Below are 26,501 nucleotides of genomic sequence, written 5' to 3' on the forward strand. Positions count from 1 at the left end.
AGCACACACTGAAAAACAAGTGACTTATCTCAGATGGCAGGGTGAAGCACGAGCAGGGTCCAGATATGAAGCCCCACCCCAGATGGCTCAGCCTGCTGGATGGTGCCTAGTTCAAAAAGCCTTGGTGCCATGAGGTCATTCCATGCACTATGACCTGAAGGTACAGATGTCTCTACTTGCAGTGCATGACAACACATGAGGTGGCTATAGGCCAGTAATGTCTGGAACAAGTGCCAGCTCAAGGGCAAAGATTAGTCTCTCTTCTGCCTATGCTCCATATTATCCCTTGGTTCCCTTGATGGAAAATCCTTTCCAGAAGCACCATATGGTATAGTAGAAATTATGAAATATGAAACAGAAGACTTGGGTTTAAATCCTGGCTCTATTAGTATCCCCCCTTCATGCCTGAACTCTCTGGGACTCAGTTTGTTCATAGTACTTACATCATGGGCTATTAGGAGGGTTAAATGAGATAGTGTAGCAGTTCCCATCCTATGGGCTATAGACCTCTGGGCATCTTTGGCCCTATTACAAGAGGTCTGAAAAAGCATACTAGAGAAAAAGAATCATTTAGGGATTAAGACTAAAAGCCCTGGAGTAAAATTGTCTTGGTTCAAATAATGGTTTTACCAGTGGAGCAAGTTACTTAGCCTTTCTGCCTCAGTTCCTCATCTGTAATTGGAGAAAACAGTATTTATTGGGTTACTGTGAGGATTAAATGAGTTATATATGTAAAGTGCTTAGAACAGTGACTGGCATAGTAAAAATTCAATAAACGTTAGCTATTGTTACTACTATATGTGTTTATGTATTCTTTCAAAGTACAACTATTATCACATGGATGTTTGCCAAGTTTTTTATGTTAAAAAAGGGTTATACTTGAAAAGGTTAAATACTTCTAAGATAATAGTTGTAAAAGAATCCAGTATATACTACCTGCCGTGTCCTAATCCAGAGTAGTTGCATCTATGATTTTAATGTTTTTTAATTTACTGAAGCTTATTTTGTGGTCCAACGTATAGTCTATCCTGGAGAATGGGCCATGTGTACTTGAGAAGAACATGTATTCTGCTGTTGTTGGGTGGAGTATGTCTGTTAGGTCTAATTGGTTTATAACGTTGTTCAAGTCCTCTTTTACCTGTTGATCTACCTGGTTATTCTATCCATTATTGAAAGTGGGGTACTGAACTCTCCAACTATTATTGTAGAACCATCTGTTTCTTCCTTCAATTTTGTCAATTTTTGCTTCACATATTTGGGGGTTCCTTTGTTAGGTACACATATGTTTATAACTGTTACATCTTCTGGCTGTAATGAACCTTTTATCAATACGTAATGTCCTTCTTTATCTCATGTAACCTTTTTTGATTTAAAGGCTATTTTGTCTGACATTTAAGAGCCACCAGCTCTTTCTTGGTTATCATTTGCATGAAATATCTTTTTCCATCCTTTTACTTTTTTAAATATTTATTTATTTATTTATCTTTGGCTGCATTGGGTCTTTGTTGCTGTTTGCAGGCTTTCTCTATTTGCAGCGAGTGGGGGCTACTCTTCGTTGTGGTGGCTTCTCTTGCTGCGGAGCATGGGCTCTAGCCGTGCGGGCTTCAGTAGTTGTGGCTCGCAGGCTCAGTAGTTGGGGCGCATGGGCTTAGTGGGATCTTCCCAGACCAGGGATCAAACCCATGTTCCCTGCATTGGCAGGCAGATTCTTAACCACTGCACACCAGCGAAGCCCCATCCTTTTACTTTTATCTCTTGTTTCTTTATATCTAAAGTGAGTATCTTATAGACAGTATAAACATGGATAATGTGGTTTTTTAAATCAATGTAACAATCTCTGCTTTTTAATAGGAGAATTTAATCCATTTACATTTAAAGTAATTACTAATAAGGAAGGATTTACTTCTGCCATTTAGCTGTATGTTTTCTGTACATTTTATGTTTTTGTTCCTTATTTCCTCTATAACTGCCTTTTTAGGTCTCTCTAACTCTGACCCTGCCTTCTTACCACTTGTTACATTGCCTCCTCTTTATTACTGCATTTTCAAAATATTAATCTAAAGATTCATTGGAGGCTTGGTCTTCCCAATCAAGTGATCATCTCTCCCTCTATTTGAATAGTTCCTAATGAACAGCTCCTTCATAAATCTATCCCAAAATGTTAAAAGGAAGGATCTACTTTTTCTGGCTATGAAAGTACATTCAGGTTCTTTCCCAGTTTTCACAATCTGAATCGCCTGTCCCTTAAACACACACCCAACATACACTATTCACCATTCACACATACAGTTTAGTATTATTATCTATTCCTTGCCTACATGTGGCCTGGGTTAGGCGGGACCCCAGAATACTTAAGAAGGGTCTCTTGATGACTGGCAAACAAAAAAATGAGCAAAGTGGCTTACATTGTAGGAGCGGGGGTGCCTCTGTTTCCACTGTACCAGGAGCAGCTGGGCCACCACCAAGGTAGCGATGAGGATGAGGACCATTTCAGCATGCATGGCTTCGTGGCCGCGGTGCTTGGCATGCATGCGTGCGTGCTCGACCCTGAAAGCCAAACAGATGGGGTGAGCTAGGTCAGGGATGGTGTGGCGGTAAAGGAGCAGTGCTTTCCAGGGATATCTCACTGGTCCATAGCGTAGAACACACTCTTGTACTGTACGAAATATGGGCTAGAAACACACATGCCCTAGAGGACAGGCATTTTGGAATAGAACAGGGGTTTTATCGGCCCTAGTCACCAAGGTTAAGTATTGGGGTTAAAGGTGGGTGGTCTGCTGCCCAGCCCCAATGTTAAAAACAGCTGATACCTTTCCATTTCAGTCCTATTTCAACCTGTCACTGGAAGAAGAAAGTAACCCAGAGAGGTCACAGCCATAAAGGCTCATACTCTTATTCAATGATATTTATGATACCAATAAAGGAGTAATATTGCAAATATGTGCAAATTCCAGGGTTAAAGTCTGGCTTTATTTGTCCTACCCTCTCTGCCAGGACCAGAGATCCTAAAGATTAAAGCCTGAAAAATCTGAACTTCAGCAGTGCTTCAATTTTACACTATTCCAACAGTGACTTCATTATCAGTATCCACCACAGGTAAACAGACTCTTCAAGGGCTCAAGGAGAGTACAACTGGAAACTTTTATTTAATCTAAGAGTTTAAAGGCTGGCATTCTCTGGTCCCGAGGATTGGCAACAAGTGATTCCCTTGGCCAGTATAGGCAAAAAGCTTCCTCTGAGAACAGGAAAGAAAAGTCACTCCTACAGCCAAGGGAGAGGAATAAAGAAGGAATTAGGAAACTAAGTACAAATGTAACCCGTAGTCAGGAGCTTTTGTGCAAGTTCTCCATACCCAGGGGTATTAGGGAGAAAGGGAAAGGACAACATAAATGGTATCTTCATGGAATTCCCAAGGGCAATGAGAGACTAAGCAAGAAGAACCCAGTGGGATGCATTATGGATAGACAAATCATAAAATATAGCAAAAAGTTAGTTGTACAATCTAGGTGGTGGGTACAAGGGTGTTCACTGTACAATTCTTTCAACTTTTCTGTATATTTGAGATTTTTCATAATAAAATGTTAGGAGGGGGTAAACTTGGTGGGCAGCCAAATGTCAGTCAGCCTGGCAGTCACAGCACCTAAGGGTTCACCTTACATAAAAGTTTATCCTAGGTGACAGAATCTGACAAAATATAATAGGGGTAGGAATCAGAAACTTAGGTTCAGACACAACCTATGTGGCCTTGGCAAAGAAAATTTACATCTCTACATCACAATTTCTTCATCTATCAAAAGGAGTCCTTATCTTTTCTGCCTCCCTCATAGGGTTGTTGTGAGGATAAGCTAAACTAAAAGGGCAAAGGATATTTTAAAATCCCAAGGATTGTGGGGAGTTATAAAGATAATAAGAGATAAGTTTCTTGTTCTCAGACAGTATATAACTGAATGGATGTGTACAACAAGAAATCAAAGAAAGGACTGAGCAAACACCAGAAGTCACCTAGCTCAAGTTACCACTCAATGCAAAAATTATTTTTGCAATCATTTGTTTGAATATCTCCACTGGCTGAGAATACATGCCTCTTAAAATAATCTATTCTAGAACCAGCAGTGTCTGACACATTGTAGGAACTCATATGTGCTTATGAAGGAATAAAATTCCAAAGCTTTAAGAAGCAGGAAGCTCTGTGCCTCACAATATACCACGATTATTAACAATGTTTCTGATAATGAGACTAAATTACCTTACTACAGCTTCAATCCTTTGGACCTAATCCTACACTCTGGAACATATCCACTCTCTCTTTCCCAATGCTGCCCCTTCAAATATTTATCATACTATTATTAAAAAAAAAAAAATCCTGTTTCTACCATCATTTTCCTGGGCCCTTTTAGGTTAACAGTTCTAGATCTTTATACACGATGCATATAACATAATGTGAAGACCATTAATTCTGATTGCCTTCTTCTAGACATATCTAGCTAAAGATCTTCATATGCAGTGTTTACAACAAAATCAATGTGGACTCAGCAAAGCAGAACACAGTAGCACTGTCACTTCCCTTAAGGCAGATAGTATATTTTTAATGAACATCTTCGCAAACGGTAGAGTATTTTGGTAGCTTAGGTACACAACTGGTGCATATTAAGCTTAAAGTCACCTAAAATCTTGTGGGCCTGTCATATGAGTTGATATCTTTGCCGTTCTACATTTTTTATAATTAATAGTTTTAATTTAAACGAGGTGTTTTTTTCTCACTATTAAACTTTTACTTGGTTGATTTCAGCTCACTGGTCAGTTACCTTATAAAGTTTGTGGGGCAAGCACTTTTGAAACTCCTCTACCAATGAGAAATAATGACAATGAAGTATTTGTTGACTCACTCTGGTTACAAAGCAAGTTAGTAGCAGAGTTGAGATCAGAAGACACATCTCGCATTTTCTCAAACAGCGCTCTCTGCCCTGTTTCATGGATCATGATGATGTTAATGATGATAATCATCCTTAAAGCAGGTAACACTTACTGGAAGTTTACCACATGCCAGGCACTGTTCTAAGAATTTCATACATGTTGATCTTCACAACAACTGTTATGATCCTCATTTTACAAATTGGGAAAACTAAGGTAGTGTGAAGTTAAGTAACTTGCCCAAGATCACATTGCTAGGAAATGGCAGAACTAGTATTCAAAACCCAGATGGGTGGTTTGGTGCAATAATCTATTTACTCCCAAGGACCGAGGGAGCTACCCAGGAGTGACCCAAATACTGGAAAAGATCTCAAATGACCTGTCCTACTGGTCATAGGTCACTGCCTGCCACAGAAAAGGAAGCAAAAAGGGTAGATATACAACTCTATTAGTAGGATTAATCTATAGTTCCCACCAAGAGGGGCCCACACTGTCACACTTACCTCCATTGCTCCTCTGGAGAGAGGTCTGACATATCAACCTGTAGAAAGACACCACCATAAAAATCCATTACTGTCTTAGAACTGTCCCTACCCAACATACAATGATCACACACTGCTAGAGCTAAAAGTATGAATTAGGATTTGTGGGACATGAAGCTAGATAAAATATTCTGTCATATAATACCATTTGACTCTAAATGGCCCCATTAGACTAGGGTGAACTAAGCTTAAGTTTGTGCCCAGCGCCTTGTTTGCTTCACCCTAGTCCAAGTCCTTGCTCTGCTATTAAGTAGCAATGTAATATATACGGAATCTGAAAACAAACAAACAAACAAAAATGGTTCTGAAGAACCTAGGGGCAGGACAGGAATAAAGACACAGATGTAGAGAATGGACTTGAGGACACGGGGAGGGGGAAGGGTAAGCTGGGAAGAAGTGAGAGAGTGGCATGGACATATATACACTACCAAATGTAAAATAGATAGCTAGTGGGAAGCAGCCACCCAGCACAGGGAGAACAGCTCAGTGCTTTGTGACCACCTAGAGGGGTGGGATAGGGAGGATGGGAGGGAGACGCAAGAGGGCGGAGATATGGAGATATATGTATATGTATAGCTGATTCACTTTGTTATACAGCAGAAACTAACACACCATTGTAAAGCAATTATACTCCAATAAAGATGTTAAAAAAAAAAGTAGCAGTGTGGCCTTCCAACCTCAAAGTTCCAGTTCTATTTGTTAGTCTTATCCTTTTAGAGCAGGATTTCTTAAACCTTGGCACTAGTGATATTCTGGGCTGGTTGATTCTCTGGGTTGTTTTTTTGGGGGTGGGGGTGGGGGGTGGGGATCTGTACACTGTAGGATGTTTAGCAGCATCCCTAGCCTCTACCCACTAGATGCCAGCAGCATCTCCACAGATAAAACCAAAAAAGTCTACAGGCATTATCAAATGTCCCTTGGGGGACAAAAATTGTCCCAGCTGAAAAATCACTGCTCTAGAATACTACTAAGTTCTTTGAGATCACAGCTCAAGTCTTCTACTTCCTTGTAGCCATACAGAAGCATACCCAAAGCCTCAGTACATAAGTCACTCGATACATTCTTATACTGAACTGAGCTGAAAATGCTCCTTGATATACAGAAGAAAGGCCCTCATAATCACCAAAGGAATCAATCAACAAATATTCCTTTAGTTCTTACGAAGTTCAAGGCCCAGTTTCCCACTGTTCTTCTGATAACTTCAGAAAAGTACCTTAAGTGGGATGTTTGAAGTAAAATGGGCAGAACTCCATACTACTACTGAGTAAAATCAGTACATATTTACCATGCATCCTTTATGTGTGTGTACTGGGAATGTCCACCATTGCTTAGAGAGGGCTTTCTGGTTTCTACGTGTCCCAGCTGAGGAAGGAAGGAAAGGAAAGGAAAGGAAAGGAAGGGGAGGGAGGGAAGGAAGGAAGGAAGGGAGGGAGAGAGGGAGGGAGGGAGGGAAAGAAAGAGAGAGAAGGAGGGAGGGAGGGAGGGAAGGAAAAGAGGAGGGTAGAGGAGGAAAAGAGGGGAGGGGTGAAGAGGGAAAAGAGAGGAGAGGGAAGGAGAGGGGAAGACAGAGGGCAGGGGAGGGGAGGGAAGAAACAATATCCTAAGGCTTCCCCCAGCCAATCAGGGTAATGAAGTCAACCACCCTCCTCGTCCTACTTCACACTGCCTCACAGAATTTATTCATGTGACCTGACTCAGTCCTTCATCCCCCCAGAAGGACAGAGGTCCCCTCCAAGAGGAGACAAGTAGATGCAGGAAATGGAAAGGCCCAGCTGGGTGGTACCTGAGCAGACAATTAAAGACCACAATCTTTTTTTTTTTCAGTATGCGGGCCTCTCACTGTCGCGGCCTCTCCCGTTGCGGAGCAACAGGCTCGGGACACGCAGGCTCAGCGGCCATGGCCCACGGGCCCAGCCGCTCCACGGCATGCGGGATTCTCCCGGACCAGGGCACGAACCCATGTCCCCTGCATCGGCAGGCGGACTCCCAACCACTGCACCACCAGGGAAGCCCAAGGACCACAATCTTATGTTATCTTAGACATGCTTTCCAAGTGACCTAACTGCTTCTTAAATCCAGGGCCAGGGCCAGGGCCAGGACCAGGGTGGTGCAAGCAAGGGACCTAGAGCTCAAAATTTAAAAAGGCACACATTTTCAGGCACTGACACTGCACTTGCATGACCTTGAGAGTGAGTGCCTCCTTCAAGTTTGCGGCCAGAGCTTTGTTTGCTTCACCCTAGTCCAAGTCCTGCTTATGGCTATCTTGCTCCCATCCTAGAAGATCCCACAGAGCCGAGGAGAATACACTACTTTTTCGTCTTTCAAGTAGAATAGCAGAGTGTATATTAAGCACTCACTGAGTACTTGTGAAATTGAACAGAATTCCCTCCAACAGGGTAATAAGTAAGTATGCTGACACACCAGCACCCCACCTGGAGATGCTTAAATGGGAGTGTAAACAAACACTTGAAAAATACCTAATAAGCATCTGAGAAAGAAGTATTCATTTTCTGGAGGCACCCAGAAAATCATGTTTAAAAAACTACACGTCAAAACAAAACAAAACAACACAACTACATGTTCAAAGAAGCAAGGTAAGTCCATTGAAGAGAAAACAAGGAAGATTCAGAGAACCGGACCAGGCATGGGGACACCTCTCCATGAGATAGTGTTCAAGCATGCTACTGTCTGTGCCTTTGTTTCTCCCGCTGGAAAATAGAGAATAAGTCTTCTGACTTCACTGTGGGGCTGTGAGGGTAATTATATTCCAAGTGACCAAGTGATTTCATTGCCTTTCTTCCCAGGAGAGTGAGTGTACTTTAAAAAGTACTCAGAGACGCCAGGGAACTGAATGTTGGTGAAGCACAGGGCAGTAATGCTTTCAGAGCTCAGGGAACAGCTGAGAAGGGCAAGCACTAAGGCTGAGACTAGACTTGGTGCTTAGAGGACCATTTAGCACTTCGTGGAGTAGTACGAGCACCAGAGTGGAGTAATGCTGAGTAAAGACATGATTTGGCTTTAATATTTGCATGCTGAACGAAAAGATTTTAAAAATTACATCCAAATCAGTCTTCTAGCTCAGGTGGAAAAACAAGGAAAGCTATAAGCTATACCTATAATTAACCTGTACCATCTGGAAATACATCTTTATTTGCTCCCTCATTAATGAGTTTATTCACCTGGGGCCAAGAAGTAAGTCAGTCTAAACTTGACCTGTCCAGAGCTCAGGTAGCTAATTAGGTAGGTTCTCAGGGCAAGATTACTGATTGATGGGCCCATTTCCCACTCCTAAGACCCATACACAGAATGTCTTTTTGCCAACCAATCACTCCCCTCCTAGGATGTCGCAAGGTCTCTAGTCATGTCAATCTACCTAGGTCCAGATTTGAAAGAAGTTAGACCAAAAATGTCAGGCAGAGGGCAAGAGAGAACTTTACAAAAATGGAAAATGATCTGCGGTTGACTGATATTTTCTCAGGTGCGAAAGACTCATGGTCCACCAGTGTAATACCACAAACAGGCCTCCTATCCCCCACAAATACTGATACTCGGTGGTCTCTGAGTCTTTACACAGGCTGGTTACTTTGTCCCTTCAGCCCCTCTCTTCCACCAAACCACATTCTGCCTTCATGCAAAATGCTAGACAAATCCTCCTGGATCCTGAAAGGCTCCTTAGACTGACCCCATTCACTGGAAAAAAAAAAAAAAAAATCCTTTACTGCCTAGATGAGCATGATCCACAGCCCAGAAGCATTAGCACCCTGAGAGCTTAAGAAATAGATGCTTCAGAATCCATCCCAGGGCTTCCCTGGTGGCGCAGTGGTTGAGAGTCCGCCTGCCGATGCAGGGGACACGGGTTCGTGTCCCGGTCCGGGAGGATCCCGCATGCCGCGGAGCGGCTGGGCCCGTGGGCCATGACCGCTGAGCCTGCGCGTCCGGAGCCTGTGCTCCGCGGAAGAGAATCCATCCCAGACCTCCTGAATCAGAATCTGCATTTAATAAGATACCTAGGTAATTCATATGCATATAAAAGCATTGCTATTACAATCACTTTGCTGTACACCTGAAATACAACACTGGTAATCAACTATACTCCAATATAAAATTAAAAGTTAAAAAAATAAAAGGATTATCATAAAAAAAAATTGCTATTGCACCCCAGCACTCACATCCACACTTTGTCCTACAGTCATATACCTCTATACACCTGAATTGTTTTTAACAACAGCTTTACTGAGATCTAATTCACATACCGTAAAATTCACCCATTTAAAATGTACTATTCAGTGCTTTTAGTACATTCAGAGTTGTGCCACCATCACCACTATTTAAATTTAGAACATTTTTACAACCCCAAAAAGAAACCACATACCAGTCAGCCATCACTCTCCAATCTCCCCCCAGCCCAAGGAACCACTGATTTACTTTTGATCTCTATCTATAGATTTGCCTATTCTTGACATTTCATATAAACGAGATCATACAATATGTGGTTTTTTGTGAATGGCTTCTTTCACTTAGCATGTTTTCAGTGTTGCAGCAGGTATTGTAGTTCATTCCTTTCTATTACCAAATAATATTGTATTGTATGGCTATACGACATTTTCTTTGTCCATCCATCAGTTGATGGACATTTGGGTTGTTTATAGTTTTGAGCTATTACAAATAATGCTGTTACGAACATTCATTTACAAGTTTTCGTGTAGACATGCTTTCATTTTTCTTGAGCATGTATCTAGTAGTGGAACTGTCTGGTCACATGTAACTCTACGCTTAACCTTTTGAGGAACTGCCAAACTGTTTTCCACAGCAGCTGCACCATTTTACATTCCCACCAGCAGTGTATGAGAGTTCCAATTTCTCCACATCTTCAACACTTATTGTCTTTTTGGTAAAAAGCATCCCAATGGGTGTGAAATGGCAGATCAATATGATTTTGAATTTCCCTGATTTATAATGATGTTGAACACCTTTTCATATGCTTATTAGCCATTCACATATCTTCTTTGGAGAAAAGTTTATTCAGATCCTTTGTCCCTTGTCCACTTTTAAAAAATAGACATTTTTTTTTTTTACAGCAGTTTTAGATTCACAACAAAACTGAGTGGAAAGCACAGAGATTTCCCATATGCACCCTGCTCCCAAATATGCATAGCCTCCCTCATTACCGACATCCCCATCAGAGCGGTTCCTTTGTTCTAACTGAAGAACCTACATTGGCATACCATCACCCAAAGTCCATAGTTTACCTGAGAGTTCACTATTGATGTACATTCTATGGATTTGGACAAACATATAATGTCCTCATGGACACATATCCATCATTAGAGTATCATACAGAGTAGTTTCACTGACTTAAGAATTCTCTGTGGGCTTCCCTGGTGGCGCAGTGGTTGAGAGTCCGCCTGCCGATGCAGGGGACACGGGTTCGTGCCCTGGTCCGGGAGGATCCCACATGCCGCAGAGGGGCTGGGCCCATGGGCCCGCTGAGCCTGCACGTCCGGAGCCTGTGCTCCGCAACGGGAGAGGCCACAACAGTGAGACGCCCGCGTACCGCAAAAAAAAAAAAAAAAAAAAGAATTCTCTGTGCCCTGCTTATTCATCTCTCCATCCCCCCAATCCCTAGCAACCACTGATCTTTTTACTGTCTCCACAGTATTGCCTCTTCCAGAATGTCACATAGTTGAAATCATATAGTACGTAGCCTTTTCACATTGGCTTCTTTCACTTAGTAATATGCATTTAACATTCCTCCATCTCTTTTTATGGCTTGATAGCTCACTTCTTTTTAGTACTGAATAATATTCCATTCTCTGGATGTACCACAGTTTATGTAACCATTCACCTACTGAAAGGCATCTTGGTGGCTTCCAAATTTTGGCAATTATGAATAAAGCTGCTATAAACATCTGTGTGCAGGTTTCTGTGTGGACATAAGAGCTCCTCTGGGGAAATATTAAGGAGCACAATTGCTGGATTTGGTAACAGTATGTTTAGTTTTGCAAGAAACCACCAAACTATCTTCCGAAGTGGCTGTATTATTTTGCATTCCCACCAGCAATGAATGAGAGTTCTTGTTGCTCCACATCCTTGCTAGCATTTGGTATTGTCAGTGTCTCAGATTTCGATCATTCTAATAGGTGTGTAGTGGTATCTCATTTTAATTTGAATTTCCCTGAAGATGCCTGTGGGGCATCTTTCCATATACTTATATGCCATCTATATATCTTCTTTGGTGGGCTATATGTTAAGGTCTCTAGCCCACTTTTTTCCCCCATTTATTTATTTATTTATTTATGGCTGGGTTGGGTCTTCGTTGCTGCGTGCGGGCTTTCTCTAGTTGCGGTGAGCAGGGGCTACTCTTCGTTGCAGTGTGTGGGCTTCTCACTGCAGTGGCTTCTCTTGTTGTGGACCACGGGCTCTAGGTGTGCAGGCTTCAGTAGTTGTGGCTCTTGGGCTCTAGAGGACAGGCTCAGTAGCTGTGGTGCACCAGCTTAGTTCCTCCACGGCATGTGAGATCTTCCCAAACCAGGGATCGAACCCATGTCCCCTGCATTGGCACATGGATTCTTAACCATTGCACCACCAAGCAAGTCCCTCTAGCCCACTGTTAATCAGGTTTTCTTTTTGTTTTTTTTAGTACCTTGGCCTCTCACTGTTGTGGCCTCTCCCACTGCGGAGCACAGGCTCCGGACGCGCAGGCCCAGCTGCCATGGCTCACGGGCCAAGCCGCTCCGCGGCATGCGGGATCCTTCTGGACCAGCGCACGAACCCGCGTCCCTGGCATCGACAGGCGGACTCTAAACCACTGCGCCACCAGGGAAGCCCCAGGTTGTTTTCTTATTACTGAGTTTAAAGAGTTCTTTGTATATTTTGGATAACAATCCTTTATCTGATAGGTCTTTTGCAAATACATTCTTCCAGTTTGTGGCTTGTGCTTTCATTCTCCTGACAGTTTCTTTTGCAGAGCATAAATTTTTAATTTTAATTAAGTCTAGCTTATCAATTCTTTCTTTCAGGGATCATGCCTTTGATGTTGTATCTAAAAAGTCATTGCCAAACCCAAGGTCACCTAGATTTTCTCCTATGTTATCTTCTAAGAGTTTTACAGTTTTGCTTTGTGATCTCATTGAGGTTTGTGGTCCATTTTAAGTTACCTTTTGTGAGGGGTATAAAGCCTGTGTCTAGAACCTTTTTTTTTTTTAACTTGTGGATGTCTGATTGCTCTAGCACCATTTGTTGACAGACTCTCTTTGCTCCATTGTATTGCCTTTACCACTCTGTCAAAGATCAATTGATAAATTTACATAGGTCTATCTCTGAGCTCTCCGTTCTGTTCCACTGATCTATTTGTCTGTTCTTTGACCAGTACCACAGTGTCTTGATTACTGTAACTTTATAGTAAGTTTTGAAGTTGGGTAAGTAGTCCTCCAATTTTGTTCTTCTCCTTCAATACTGTATTGGCTATTCTAGGTATTTTGCTTCTCCATATAAACTTCAGAATCAGTTTATTGATATCTATAAAATACCTTGCTGGGATTTTGACTGGGATTGCAATGAATCTATAGATCAAGTTGGGAAGAACTGACATCTTGACAACATTGAGTCTTCCTTTACACGGACATGGAATATCTCTCTATTTAGTTCTTCTTTGATATCTTTCATCCGTTTTACAGTTTTCCTCATATAGATCTTGTACATATTTTGCTATATTTATATCTACATATGTTATTTTTATTGGTGCTAAAGTACATGGTATTGTGGGGTTTCTTAAAAGATTTTTTTTTGATGTGGACCATTTTTAAAGTCTTTACTGAATTTGTTGCAATACTGCTTCTGTTTTATGTTTTGGTTTTTTTGGCTGAGTCACGTAGGATCTCAGCTCCCCAACCAGGGATCGAACCCACACCCACTGCATTAGAAGGTGAACTCTAATGACTGGACCACCAGGGAAGTCCCTGGTATTGTGCTTTTAATTGCAAATTCCATTTGTTCATTCTTGGTATACAGGAAAGCAGTTGACTTTTGTATATTAACTGCGTATCCTGCAACCCTACTATAATAGTTTATTAGTACTAGGAGGTTTTTGGTTGATCCTTTCTATAGATGACCATTTCATCTGTGAACAAAGATGGTTTTATTTCTTCCTTTCAAATCTATATTCATTTTATTTCCTTTTCTTGCCTTATTGTGTTAGCTAGGACTTCCAGTATGATGTTGAAAAGCAGTGGTCAGAGGCAACAACCTTCCCTTGTTCCTGATCTTAGTGGAAAACTTCATGCTTCTCACCAGGTAAGTATGTTAGCTGTAAGTTTTGGGTAGATATTCTTTATCAAGTTGAGGAAGTTCCCCTATATTCCTAGTTTAATGAGAAATTTTTATCTTGAATGGGTGTTGGATTTTGTCAAATGATTTTTCTGCATATATAGATATGTTCATGTAATTTTTCTTCTTTAACCTGTTGATGTGATAGATTACATTAATTTTTCAAATACTGAACCAGGTTTGCATACCTAGGATAAATTCCACCTGGTCATGGTGTATGATCCTTTTATACACTGCTGGTTTCAATCTGTTAATGTTTTATTAATGATTTTTACATCTATGTTCATGAGAGACATTAGTCTATAGTTGTCTTATAATATCTTTGTCTGGTTTTGGTATTAGGGTAATGCTGACTTCATAGAATGAGTTAGGAAGTATTCACTCTGCTTCTATCTTCTGAAAGAGATTGTAGAGAATTGGTATAATTTCTTCCTTAAATGTTTGGTAGAATTCACCAATGAACCCATCTGGGCCTGGTACTTTCTGCTTTAGAAGGTTATTAATTATTCAATGAATTTCTTTAATAGATATAGGCCAATTCTGATTGTCTGTCTTCTTGTGTGAGTTTTGACCGATTGCGTCTTTGAAGGAATTGGTCCATTTCATCTAGGTTATCAAATTTGTGGTCACAGAGTTGCTCATAGTATTCCTTTATTATCCCTTTAGTGTCCATTGGCTCTGTAGTGATATCCCCTCTTTCATTTCTTTTTTTTTTTTTTTTCCCTCTTTCATTTCTGATGTTAGGAATTTGTATCCTCTCTCTTTTTTTCTTAGTTAGCCTGGCTACAGGTTTATCAACTTTATTAATCTTTTCAAAGAACCAACTTTTGATTTTGTTGATTTTTTCTAGATTTCCTGTTTTCAATTTCATTGATTTCTGCTCTAATTTTTATTATTTCTTTTCTTCTGCTTATCTTGGATTTAATTTGCTCTTTTTCTAGTTTCCAAAGGTGGAAGTTTGGATGACTGATTTTATATCTTCCCTTTTTTTCTAATATGTGCATTCAGTGGTACACATTTCCCTCTAAGCTCTACTTTTGCTGTATCTACAAATTTTGATATGTTTTGTTTTCATATTCATTTAGTTCAAACATATTTAAATTTCTCGAGATTTCTTTTTTGATCCATGTGTTATTTAAGCAGTATGTTGTTTGATCTCCCAAGTATTTGTGGATTTTCCAGCTATCTTCCTGTTACTGATTTCTGATTTAATTCCATTGTGCACTGAGAGCAGAAAATATATGATTTTTATTCTTTTAAATTTGTTAAGGTATATATATATATATATATATATATATATATTTTTTTTTTTTTTTTTGCAGGGGGGTACACTGGCCTCTCACCATTGTGGCCTCTTCCATTGCGGAGCACAGGCTCCGGATGCGCAGGCTCAGCGGCCATGGCTCACGGGCCCAGCCGCTCCGCGGAATCTGGGATCTTCCCAGACCGGGGCACGAACCCATGTCCCCTGCATCAGCAGGTTGACTCTAAACCACTGCGCCACCAGGGAAGCCCTAAGGTATATTTTATGGCCCACAATGTGGTCTATCCTGGTGAATGCTCCATGAGAACTTGAGACGATTGTCTATTCTGCTGTTGCTGGATAAAGTAGTCTATGAATATCCATTATATTCAGTTAATTGATAGTGTCATTGAGTTCAGCCCTGCCTTCATGAATTTTCTGCTTGCTAGATCTGCCCCTTTCTGACACAGGAGTGTTGAATTCTCCAACTATATCAGTGTATTCATCTATTTCTCCTTGCAATACTATCATTTTTTGCCTTATGTATTTTCACACCCTATTGTTAGGTACACACACATTAAGACATTGTTATGTCTTCTTGGAGAACTGACTTCTTTATCATTATGTAATGCCCCTTTTTAAAATTAATTAATTAATTAACTTATTTATTTATTTTTGGCTGCGTTGGGTCTTCGTTGCTGCGTGCAGACTTTCTCTAGTTGTGGTGAGTGGGGGCTACTCTTCAGTGCTATGCACAGGCTTCTCATTGCAGTGGCTTCTCTTGTTGTGGAGCACAGGCTCTAGGCATGCGGACTTCAGTAGTTGTGGCACATGGGCTTGGTTACTCCGAACCCATGTCCCCTGCACTGGCAGGGGGATTCTTAACCACTGCGCCACCAGGGAAGCCCTGTAATGCTCCTCTTGATCCCTGATAACTTTCTGTGTTCTGAAGTCTGCTCTACCTGAAATTAATATAGCTACTCCTGCTTTCTTTTGATTGTCAGCCTGATACATCTTTCCCCATTCCTTTACTTTTAATCTATATGTGTCCTTTTATTTAAAATGGTGTTCTTTTAGATAGAGTTGGGTCTTGTATTTTTTATCCACTCTGACAATCTCTGTTTTTTAACTGACGCATTTAGACCATTAACGTTCAAAGCGATTATTAATATAGTTGGATTAGCATCTACTATATTTGTTACTGTTTTCTATTTGTTGCCCTTATTCCTTGTTTCTATTTTTGTCTTCCAATCTTTTTCTGCCTTTTATAGTTTTAACTGAGAATATTATATGATTACATTCTCTTTCCTTTCTTAGCTTATCAGTTATACTTTTTTAAAAATGTTATTATTATTAATATTTTTTGGCCTCACTGTGCAGCTTGTGGGATCTTAGTTCCCTGACCAGGGATCAAACCCAGGCCCTCGGCAGTGAAAGCACGCTGGACTGCCAGGGAATTCCCTATACTTTTATTTTTACTTCTTTTAGTGGTTGCTCTAGAGTAAAACCCACTTTCAAATAATACTATACCACCTTACAGATAGTTTGAGTACCTTATAACAACAAAATAATCCTAATTCTTCCCTCTCATCCCTTGTATCATTGCTGTCATTCATTTCACTTATCCATAAATACACATACACAAACATACATAGTCAAATGTAGTATTGGTATTATTACTTTGAAAAAACTATTCTGTTAGATCAATCAACAATATATAAAACAGGGAATTCCCTGGTGGTCCAGTGGTTAGGACTCCATGCTCTCACTGCCAAGGGCCCAGGTTTGATCCCTGGTCGAGGAATTAAAATCCTATAAGCTGTGTGGCGCAGCAAAAAAAAAAAACAATATATAAAATAAAAGAGCATCTACAAATATCCTATAGCTTACATTATATTTAATGGTGAAAGACTGAATGCTTTCCCCCTAAGATCCGAAATGTCAGGATGTCCACCCCCACCACTACTATTCAACATAATACTGAAGTTTCTAGCCAGCAAAATAAGGCAATGAAAGGTACAGATTGGAAAGAAATAAAACTGCCCCTTATTTGCAGATGACATCATGGCCTACATAGAATATCCCAAAGAATCTACCAAAAAAAAAAAAAAAAGGGCTAGAACTTATAAGAGTTCAACGAGGTGGCAGAATACAATATAAACATACACACAAAAATTGTATTTCTATATAGTAGCTATGAACATATGGAAAATGACATTTAAGATACAATAAAACTTACAATCGCTCATTAAAAAAAGAATTAGTAAAATAAATGTTTTTATTCTACCTTCACTTATTCCCTCTCCAATGCTCTTCCTTTATGTAGATCTGAGGCTCTGACTTCCATTATTTTCCTCTCTCTAAAGAACTTCTTCTAACATTTCTTGCAAGGCAGGCCTACTGGCAATAAATTTGCTCTATTTTTGTCTGTCTTTATTTCTCCTCTTTTGAAGGCTAATTTCATGGGATACTGAATTCTAGGCTGGTGGGGTTTTTGTTTTTTTCAACACTGTAAACATTTCATTCTACTCTCTTCCTGCTTGCATGGTTTCTGAGGATAAACTGGGGGTTAATTCTTATCTTTGCTCCTCTATAGGTTAAGGTGTTGTCTCCTCTGGCTTCTTTCAGGATTTTTTTGTCTTTGATTTTCTATCATTTGAAAAATGATATGCCTAGATTTACTGGGGGGTTCTGGCATTTATCCTGCTTGGTGTTTTCTGAACTTCCTGGATCAGTGGTTTGGTGTCTGACATTAATTTGGGAAAATTCTCAGTCATTATTGTTTCAAATATTCTGTTTCTCTCCTTCTTCTCCTTCTGGTATTCTCATGATGCATCTTAGTCTGTTCACACTGCTATAATAAAATACCATGGACCAGGTGGCTTATAAACAACAAACATTTACTTCTCACATTTCTGGAGTGTGGAAAGTCCAGGATCACAGCACAAGCAGATTCTGTGTCTGGTGAGGGCTTCCTGGTTCATAGACAGCTGACTTTTTGTTATGTCCTCACATGGTGCAAGGGGCTAGGAAACTCTGTGGGGCCTCTTTTATAAGTGCACAAATCCCAATTATGAGGGCTCTGCCCTCATGACCTAATCACCTCCCAAAGGCCCCACCTCCTAATACCATCACCTTGAGGATTAGGAGTTTAACATATGAATTTGGGGGGAACACAAACATTCAGATCACATCAGCATACATTACTTTTGTAGTTGTCCCACAGTTCTTGGTTATTTTGTTTTTTCTAGTCTTTTTTCTTTTTACTTTTATAGGTTTCTACTCAAATATCCTCAAGCTCAGAGATTCTTTCCTCAGCCATGTCTAGTCTACTGATAAGCCCATTAAAGGCATTCTTCATTTCTGTTACAGTGTTTTTGATCTCTAAACATTTCTTTTTGGTTCTTTCTTAGAATTTCCATCTCTGCTTACAATGCCCAGTTGTCCTTGCATGTCATCTACTTTATCCATTCGAGCCTTAGCACGGTAAATCATACTTATTTTAAATTCCCTGTCTAATAATTCCAAGATCCCTGCCATAGATGGGTCTAATTCTGATACCTGGTATGTCTCTTCAAAGTGTGTATTTTGCTTTTTAGTATATCTTGTAATTTTTGCTTGATAGCTGGGCATGATATACCAGGTAAAAGGAACTGCTATAAACAGACCTTTAGTAATGTGGTGGCATGTTGAGGGAGGGGAAGCATTCTATAGTCCTATGATTGGGTTTCAGTCTTTTAGTGAGTCTGTGCCTCTGGAATGTGAACTTCACAAGTGCTTCTCAGTGCCTCACCCACCCCTCTTAGGTGGGACATGATGGTGTGAGTGGACTGGAATTGGGTATTTCCCTTCTCCAAGATGAAAGGCTAGAGCTGACTAGAGGTGGGTATTTCCTTTTCCCTGGGTTAGTTAGGCTCTGATAAAACCCCAACAGGGGCTTCCCTGGCGGCACAGTGGTTGAGAGTCCGCCTGCCGATGCAAGGGACACAGGTTCGTGCCCCTGTCCGGGAAGATCCCACATGCCACGGAGCGGCTGGGCCCGTGAGCCATGGCCGCTGACTCTGCGCATCCGGAGCCTGTGCTCTGCAAGGGGAGTGGCCACAACAGTGAGAGGCCCGCGTACCGCAAAAACAACAACAACAACAAAAAAAACAAAACCCCAACAGGTTAGGCTTTGGTTAAAGTTTCCCCTGATGGCAGACCTTAAGAAGAACAGAATGCTCTGTAGTATTTTTTTAAATGGCTCCTTTCCCCCACCCCTCCCCAAAGCACAAAAGGGTTTTTCTCAATACTCAGTGTAAGAACCTGATAGATATCCGAGAAGTCATTGTGGGGGGCCCTCAATGACTGAGTCCCCCTGGAGTTTTTTAACTCTGAGTTGTCCATACTGAGCCTCCAGCAATTCATCAATTACAATCCAGGTTTCCCTTCTCCAGCACTGGTTCCCACAGAGGTTTCTGCTTCTGTAAGTTGTGATTCTCTGTATTCACCTGTTCGTCTCTCCAATTTGGGGGGCAGCAATTTGCCTTTGCCCTATGACCTTACTTCTCTTACAAATCTAAGAATTGTTGATTTTTCAGTTTGTTCAGCTTTTTACTTGTTCTTAGGACAGAACGGTGATTTCCAAGCTTCTTACATGCCTATTGGAACTCTTTTACCCATTTTAAAAATTATTTATATTTTTATTGTTGAGTTGTAAAAGTTTTTTATATATTCTGGATACAAAATCTTTTACCTGATATATGACTTGCAAGAATTTTCTCCCATTCTGTGGGTTGTCTTTTTACTTTCTTGGTGGTATCCTTTGCAATACAAAAGTTTTTCATTGTGATGACACCCAATTTACTTTTTCTTTTATTGCTTGTGTTTTTGGTGTCATATCTAAGAAATCGTTACCTAATTTGGTAGTGATTTATAACTGTTTTCTTCTAAGAGTTTTATAGTTTTAGTTATTACATTTAGGTCATTGGTCTGTTTTGAGTCAATGTTTGTATATGGTGAGAGGCAGGAGTCCTACTAGCATGTGGCTATCTAGTTGTTTCAGCATCATTTGTTGAAAAGACTATTCATTCCCCATGTGTACCTGATTGATCACATTGGCTCTTAACTCTCTAAGGTGGTGCAACACTCTTGTTTTCCACATCATTTTCTTAAGTGTCCACATAGCTCTATAAATTTTGCTGACAGAACCTCAGAAAGACTAAAAAGGTAGCTGGAGATATATAATACCATATATCCAATACCATAAAGAACATATGTAAATCATACCATAGAGAAAGATAAAGCCTAAAGAAAGCCTCTGAAGCTATCTGTGAGGTTTGATACATTTATTCATTTACTCTCATTTAAGGTACTTCTGTTCTAAATGTGTAGGTTCTGGGCTAGGCATGGAGATACAAAGATGAACCAGAATTTTTTTCCTGCCCTTGAGAAGACAGATTTAAAAATAAAATAATTAAGTTGTTTTAAAAGCATGAATTTACTCAGCAGAAGGAACACAATTGTTTCCATTTTACAGAAGGCACAAATGAGATATAAAGGAGAAAAATGACTCACTGAATGAAGATCACCGTTATGGGGCATAGGGGTAGGAGTGATGGGGAGAGGATCACAGACCTTAAGGGAGAAATCAGAGTCAGGGCTTAGGGCCACAAATGGCCAAGCCAATGACTAGTCACAAGGTCCTGCTAGTGCCACATTATGACTTTCATGGGCCCTAGGTACTTTTGCCTTTGTGGAACCCTTTCTCTATTAGAAAAATATTTTAAAATATATTTTATGACTGTATTGATATAATATAATCCAAGATGAATTATATTCATTTTTTCTTCTGATTGAAAGAAGTTAAGACATTTTTATGGGCCCCTGGGTACTGTGCCTGTTGGATAAGTCAGCCCTGAGTCCTGCTGTCTCCCCACAGCTATGCACCAAGAATTCTCTCCCCAGCTGCCAAATCACATAGCTCTGCTGCTTCTGAGATTCTGTTCTCTACCCGGCCTGATCAAGTGGCATGAGGTTTAGGTCCACATTAAATCTCACACTGCCTAAATCCAAACAGAAAAGGTAACCTCACTCTACTCCTATGAGCACTATACAGTTATTGGGCAATCATTTGCCAATAATGTGTATTCTGTGTTCAAGGAAGGTTTAGATACATTCATGATCAAACGCAAACAAAGAAACAGACATGTCATGACCTACAAACACCAAAGTCATAGGAAGCATATGCCTGGCACCTTGACAGCCCATAAATATCTGTTCATTCAATTACAAGACAGGCATAAAACAAAGTCTCTTCCCTTATAAAACTTACCATATAATGAAGAAGACAGACAATAAATATACAAATAAGCATAATTTATATATATGAAATAATTTCTGGTAGCAGTGTTATGAAGAAAAAGAAAGCAGGGTAAGAGAAGAAAGAATGAAAAAGGAGGCCATTATGTGGCTACATGTAGACACTCTGGTTTGGTTTCCCCAGAAAGGCTTCAAATAACGGGAGAACTTGCTGGGCAGGCTGAATAGTGAAACTAGCCCATGTAGTATGTCTTATTTCCTTGGGTTTTACCTCATTCCCACTTTTCACCCCAAGAAATGGCTTCAGGGCAACAACCACCTTTCTCAGTGACAAGAAAAAGAGTTGTAGGTCCTGATCTGGCATAGCTATTTACTTGCTATATGTCAATGAACAGGGCACTTCTCTCTATGCCTGTTTCCCCATATATAAAATGAGGAAATTGGCTTAAGTTACTTTCAAGGTCCCTTAAGGCTAAAATGCTATAATAATTCATACCAAATCTGTCAAATCTGTCTAACTCCAAAGATTTGGAGTCAGCTGTAATACTTTGGCTTTCCAAACTGCCACAGTTACCTTAGTTACCACAAAAGTGAAAGCAAAATGCCTTTACTGTAGTGAGGTGTGATTTAACAGGATGCTACCAAATTAAATCAATGAAAATTTACCAAGTGACTACCATAAGCATGCATCAGGAATATCCATCACTTGGGGGATGACCTCTTGCCCTGGCTTCAAGTACCTTCTAACTGCAAAGGGCCCTAAACTCTGGAACCCCATCTACCAGGGCAACCGGGAACTTCAAAGGTCTCAGCTGATCCTGTCAAGTTACAGAATGATCAATCATGCAGCTAGAGACTTCACTCTTTCACAAAACATTAGAGATGAATAATTCCAACCTTTGCCCTTGAGGTAGTCACAGTCCAGGGGGTAGGGGTGAGACAGATTAAACATAATATGATAAGGATAACCACTGACGTATAAACAAAATGCTGTGTAAGCCCAGAGAAAGGAGAGATTAGTTAGTTCCTGAACCTGGTACAGCAAAACCACCAGGCTGGCTGCCTCTATCTCGGAGGGACAGATACTATGGTGTGTTGAGTGATTAGGATTACAAATGAAGTCCAAAGTTTCACAGGCTACCCCTATTTGTGGCTCCGTATTCCCCTCTCACTCACATTTTTCTCCAACTCCTTAGCCCTGGCGAGAATTCCAGGCCAATGAATTAAAGTGGAACTACCTCACTTTTCAGACCTCAGCTGGGGATCATGCAGACATTGGTTATGCTTAGCCTAACTGAAAAGCCTGACATGGACAGCACACTGTAGGCAGTGGAGTCAGAGTAGATGCTGGCTGAAAATAACTGCTGTGGCTGCTGTCTGCCCTCTACTCCTACCCCTCCTACCATCACCAGAAAAGCACATCCTCCAGGCCAGCTGAATTGGAAAGCTTTTTTAAAGAAACTTTTAAAATTTATACAAAAGTGGGAGGAATAGTTTAACAACCTCTCTCCCATTCAACAATTATCAAATTTGGGGGCACCTAATGTACACTTCTTTGGTTCTTCAATTCCTACCCCATAAAATTCATATTTCTCAGACTGGCTTCCTCCCTACCTGGCCCTCCTCTCTTACTCTTTCCCATATGCACTCCAGCCTCTAATACACTCTATACTTTTCTACCCATCCTTAAAGATCCAACCCAGATGTCACCTCTTACAGAGCCCTTCCAGAACAGAACTTTCTACAGCTTTCTATGAAACTCCTAAAGCCCTAAATCTGGACTATCCATGTGCTGATCACATCTACCCACCTATGAAATCTCCCTCCAATTTTTCATTGCCACACATTCTTGGTTCAGACTTTATCTCGTGCTCTCTCCTAGACCTGCAGTGACTTCCGAGTGATCACCCTGATGCAAATCTTGCCAGTACAGATTCATAACAGGAGCAGCCACAGTAATCTTTATTAGACACACATCTGACTGCATCAGCCCCCTACTTTGACAAACTTGGATAACATTCTACTGCCTTTGGATTAAAGTCCAAACTCCTTTGTATGACACACAAGGTGTTTCATAATGTGGTATATAACCAGCTACTTATCTCACCACCTCCAATAAACAGCTTTTCCTCCAGCCACACTAAACCACTTACCACTCTAAGGTGCTCTTCCCTTTTATCCCTCAGTGATTTGGCTGCTGCTGTCTTCTCTCCTTAGAATCCTTTCTTCACCTTCACTGTTTAGTCCATTTCTTTTCCTTCTTTAAGATGTAGCTCAAATATCACCTCCTTTGTGACACATTCTCCAACTTTATTCATTCACACACCCATTCAACAACTGTTAACTGATCATGTTAAGCTCTAGACAGGGGATACAATAAATAACAGCTCTCACTCTCAAGGAGCTTAGAGTCTAGTAGATCTCCTCAGGTGGAGTAATTCCTTTCCTCCTCTGTTCTCCTGAAGAATTTTACAATTTGCACAAACCTCTAAGGTCACATTTATTACTTTTTATACTTGTTTCTGTTTCCCTCACTAGACTCTAATCATCTTGAGGCCAAGGATCTTTTATTTTTAAGGCTTTGTTGAGGTATAGCATCCATATCAGGTGGACAGTTCAACGACTGTTCATATATTTATAGAGTTGTACAGCCATCTTATTTTAAATCATTTCCATCACACTAAAAAGAAAGCTCAAGCCCACTGGCCAACTCCCTATTCCTATCCCTAGACTTAAGCAACCACTAATCAATCTACTTTATATGTCTATAGATCTGTCTATTCTGGACCTTTCATGTAAATGAAGTCATACAATATGCTGTCTTTTTTGACTAGCTTCTTTTTTTAAAAAAATAAAATTACTTTTATTTGTTTGTTTATTGATTGATTGATTGATTGATTGGCTGTGTTGGGTCTTCGTTGCTCCACACAGGCTTTCTCTAGTTGTGGTGAGCAGTGGCTACTCTTAGTTGCGATGTGCGGGCTTCTCATTGCTGTGGCTTCTCTTGTTGTGGAGCACAGGCTCTAGGCACGTGGGCTTCAGTAGTTGTGGCACGTGGGCTCAGCAGTTGTGGTTCACAGGCTCTAGAGTGCAGGCTCAGTAGTTGTGGCACATGGACTTAGTTGCTCTGTGGTATGTGGGACCTTCCTGGACCAGGGATCGAACCTGTGTCCCCTGTACTGGCAGGTGGATTCTTAACCATTGCACCACCAGGGAAGTCCCTTGACTGGCTTCTTTCATGTAGCATAATGTTCTTCAAAGATCATCCATGTTACAACATGTATCAGTAGTTCACTCCTTTTTCTTGACAAGTAATCTTGCACTGTATGGATATACATTTTATTTATCCATTTACCAGCTGATACACATTTGAGTTGTTTCTACTTTTGGGCTATTATAATATTGCTATGAACATTCATGTATAAGCTTTTATAGGGACATATGTTTTTATTTCTCAAGTATATATCTGGAGTGGAATTACTGGGTCATGTGGTAACTCTACGCTTAACCTTTTGAGGAATTGCCAAACTGTTTTCCACAGCAGCTGCACCATTTTACATTTCCACTAGCAGTGTATGAGGATTCCAACTTTTCCACATCCACAACACTTGTTATTATGTCTTTTTGATTATAGCATCATAGTGAGTATGAAGTGGTATCTCACTGTAGTTTTGATTTGCATTTCTCAGATGGCTAATGATGTTCAACATCTTTTCATGTGCTTATTGGCCATTTATATATTTTCTTTGGAGATAGGTCTATTCAGATCATTTGGTGTATTCAGATCTTTTGTTCATTTTTTATTGGATTATCTTTTTCTTGTTGAGTTGTAAGAGTTCATTACATATCCCAAACACAAGTCCCTCATCAGATATATGGTTTGCAAATATTTTTTCCCATTTAGCAATCCTAAGTGGTCTGAGGATCATCTGATTCTTACTAATTTTTGCATTTTAAAGAACTAGCACGTAATCTGGCACATTGTATGCGTTCAATAAATGTTAAATGGATGTTACATAACATTAACTGCTTTGAAGACAAGAATAATGCCTTAGGTACTTCCCTGGTGGTGCAGTGGTTAAGAATCCACCTGCCAGTGAAGGGAACATGGGTTCAAGCCCTGGTCCAGGAAGATCCCACATGCCATGGAGCAACTAAGCCCATGCGCAACTACTGAGCCTGCGTTCTAGAGCCTGCGAGCCACAACTACTGAGCCCACGAGCCACAACTATTGAAGCCCGCACGCCTAGAGCCCATGCTCCACAATGAGAGGCTGCCGCAACAAGAGAAGCCACCGCAACAAGAGAAGCCACTGCACCGAGAAGCACGTGCACCGCAATGAAGAGTAGCCCTGGCTCTCCGCAACTAGAGAAAGAAAGCCCATGCACAGCAACGAAGACCCAACACAGCCAAAAATAAATAAATAAATTTATTTTTTTAAAAAAGAATAATGCCTTACTCAATCAGCATCTCCCTCACACTTTACACCTAGCGCTAGACACAAAGCACGCACCTTGGAAATACACAGAGACTGAGTAACTCTCACTTGAACAGACAGTGGGGATGATGTTGCAAAAGAATCCAGAGGAACTTGGAAAGCCATCTGAAACCAACAGAACTTACCTGTATATTGGCTACTACCAGTTACCCCTGAGACAGCTGCTGCTCTCTGAGAATAAGAAGCAACTTCTATATAAGCCATTCTTGCAGTGGCCCACACTCAGAAGTAGTCATCAAAATGCTCTATTACCTAGAAAACTGGCTCCCTCCCTCCATTCCCTTAGCCAGTGGGAGATATCAAGCACATGACAGCACTAAATGACATGCTGGCTTTGCCTGAAGTGCCCTTTCTTCTCAAGGAGCTCAAACTTGATCTAGAGAGACAGGCTGGTATCTGGACCACATCAGAGATGTACAGCGGGCAAAGGTGCTCCATCCTTTGTGGTTTCTAAGTTAGAAAGTGACTCTTCCTCTTAAGCACTAACATGAAATCCTTCGTGATCATTAATAGCCAACAGTAAATACTTTCCAAACTTAACACAGAATACAAATAGGACTGAAGGAAGCTTTGGGGAGAAGGAAAAACTGAAGAACATGGCTCATTGCACCAGAAGGCCTAGGCCAGTGAGGCAGGAAATGTCTCTAACATCTCTTCCTTTCTATAATACTATTCAAGCTAC

The 26,501-nt window shown here is 40.6% G+C and overlaps 1 protein-coding gene across 1 annotated transcript in view; it reads right to left on the bottom strand.

Moving 5' to 3' along the window:
* Positions 1-26,501, bottom strand: part of RNF121 (ring finger protein 121) — an 81,616-nt gene that overhangs the window by 42,133 nt on the left and 12,982 nt on the right. The window contains exons 2-3 of the mRNA XM_065882026.1: positions 5,415-5,452; positions 2,406-2,547 (exon numbers count right to left, since the gene is read on the bottom strand). Of these exons, the coding sequence (XP_065738098.1) occupies positions 2,406-2,547; positions 5,415-5,452 (180 nt within the window). The remainder of the gene's footprint in view (positions 1-2,405; positions 2,548-5,414; positions 5,453-26,501) is intronic.

Source organism: Phocoena phocoena, chromosome 8 (assembly GCF_963924675.1).
Source record: "Phocoena phocoena chromosome 8, mPhoPho1.1, whole genome shotgun sequence".
Taxonomy (NCBI): domain Eukaryota; kingdom Metazoa; phylum Chordata; class Mammalia; order Artiodactyla; family Phocoenidae; genus Phocoena; species Phocoena phocoena.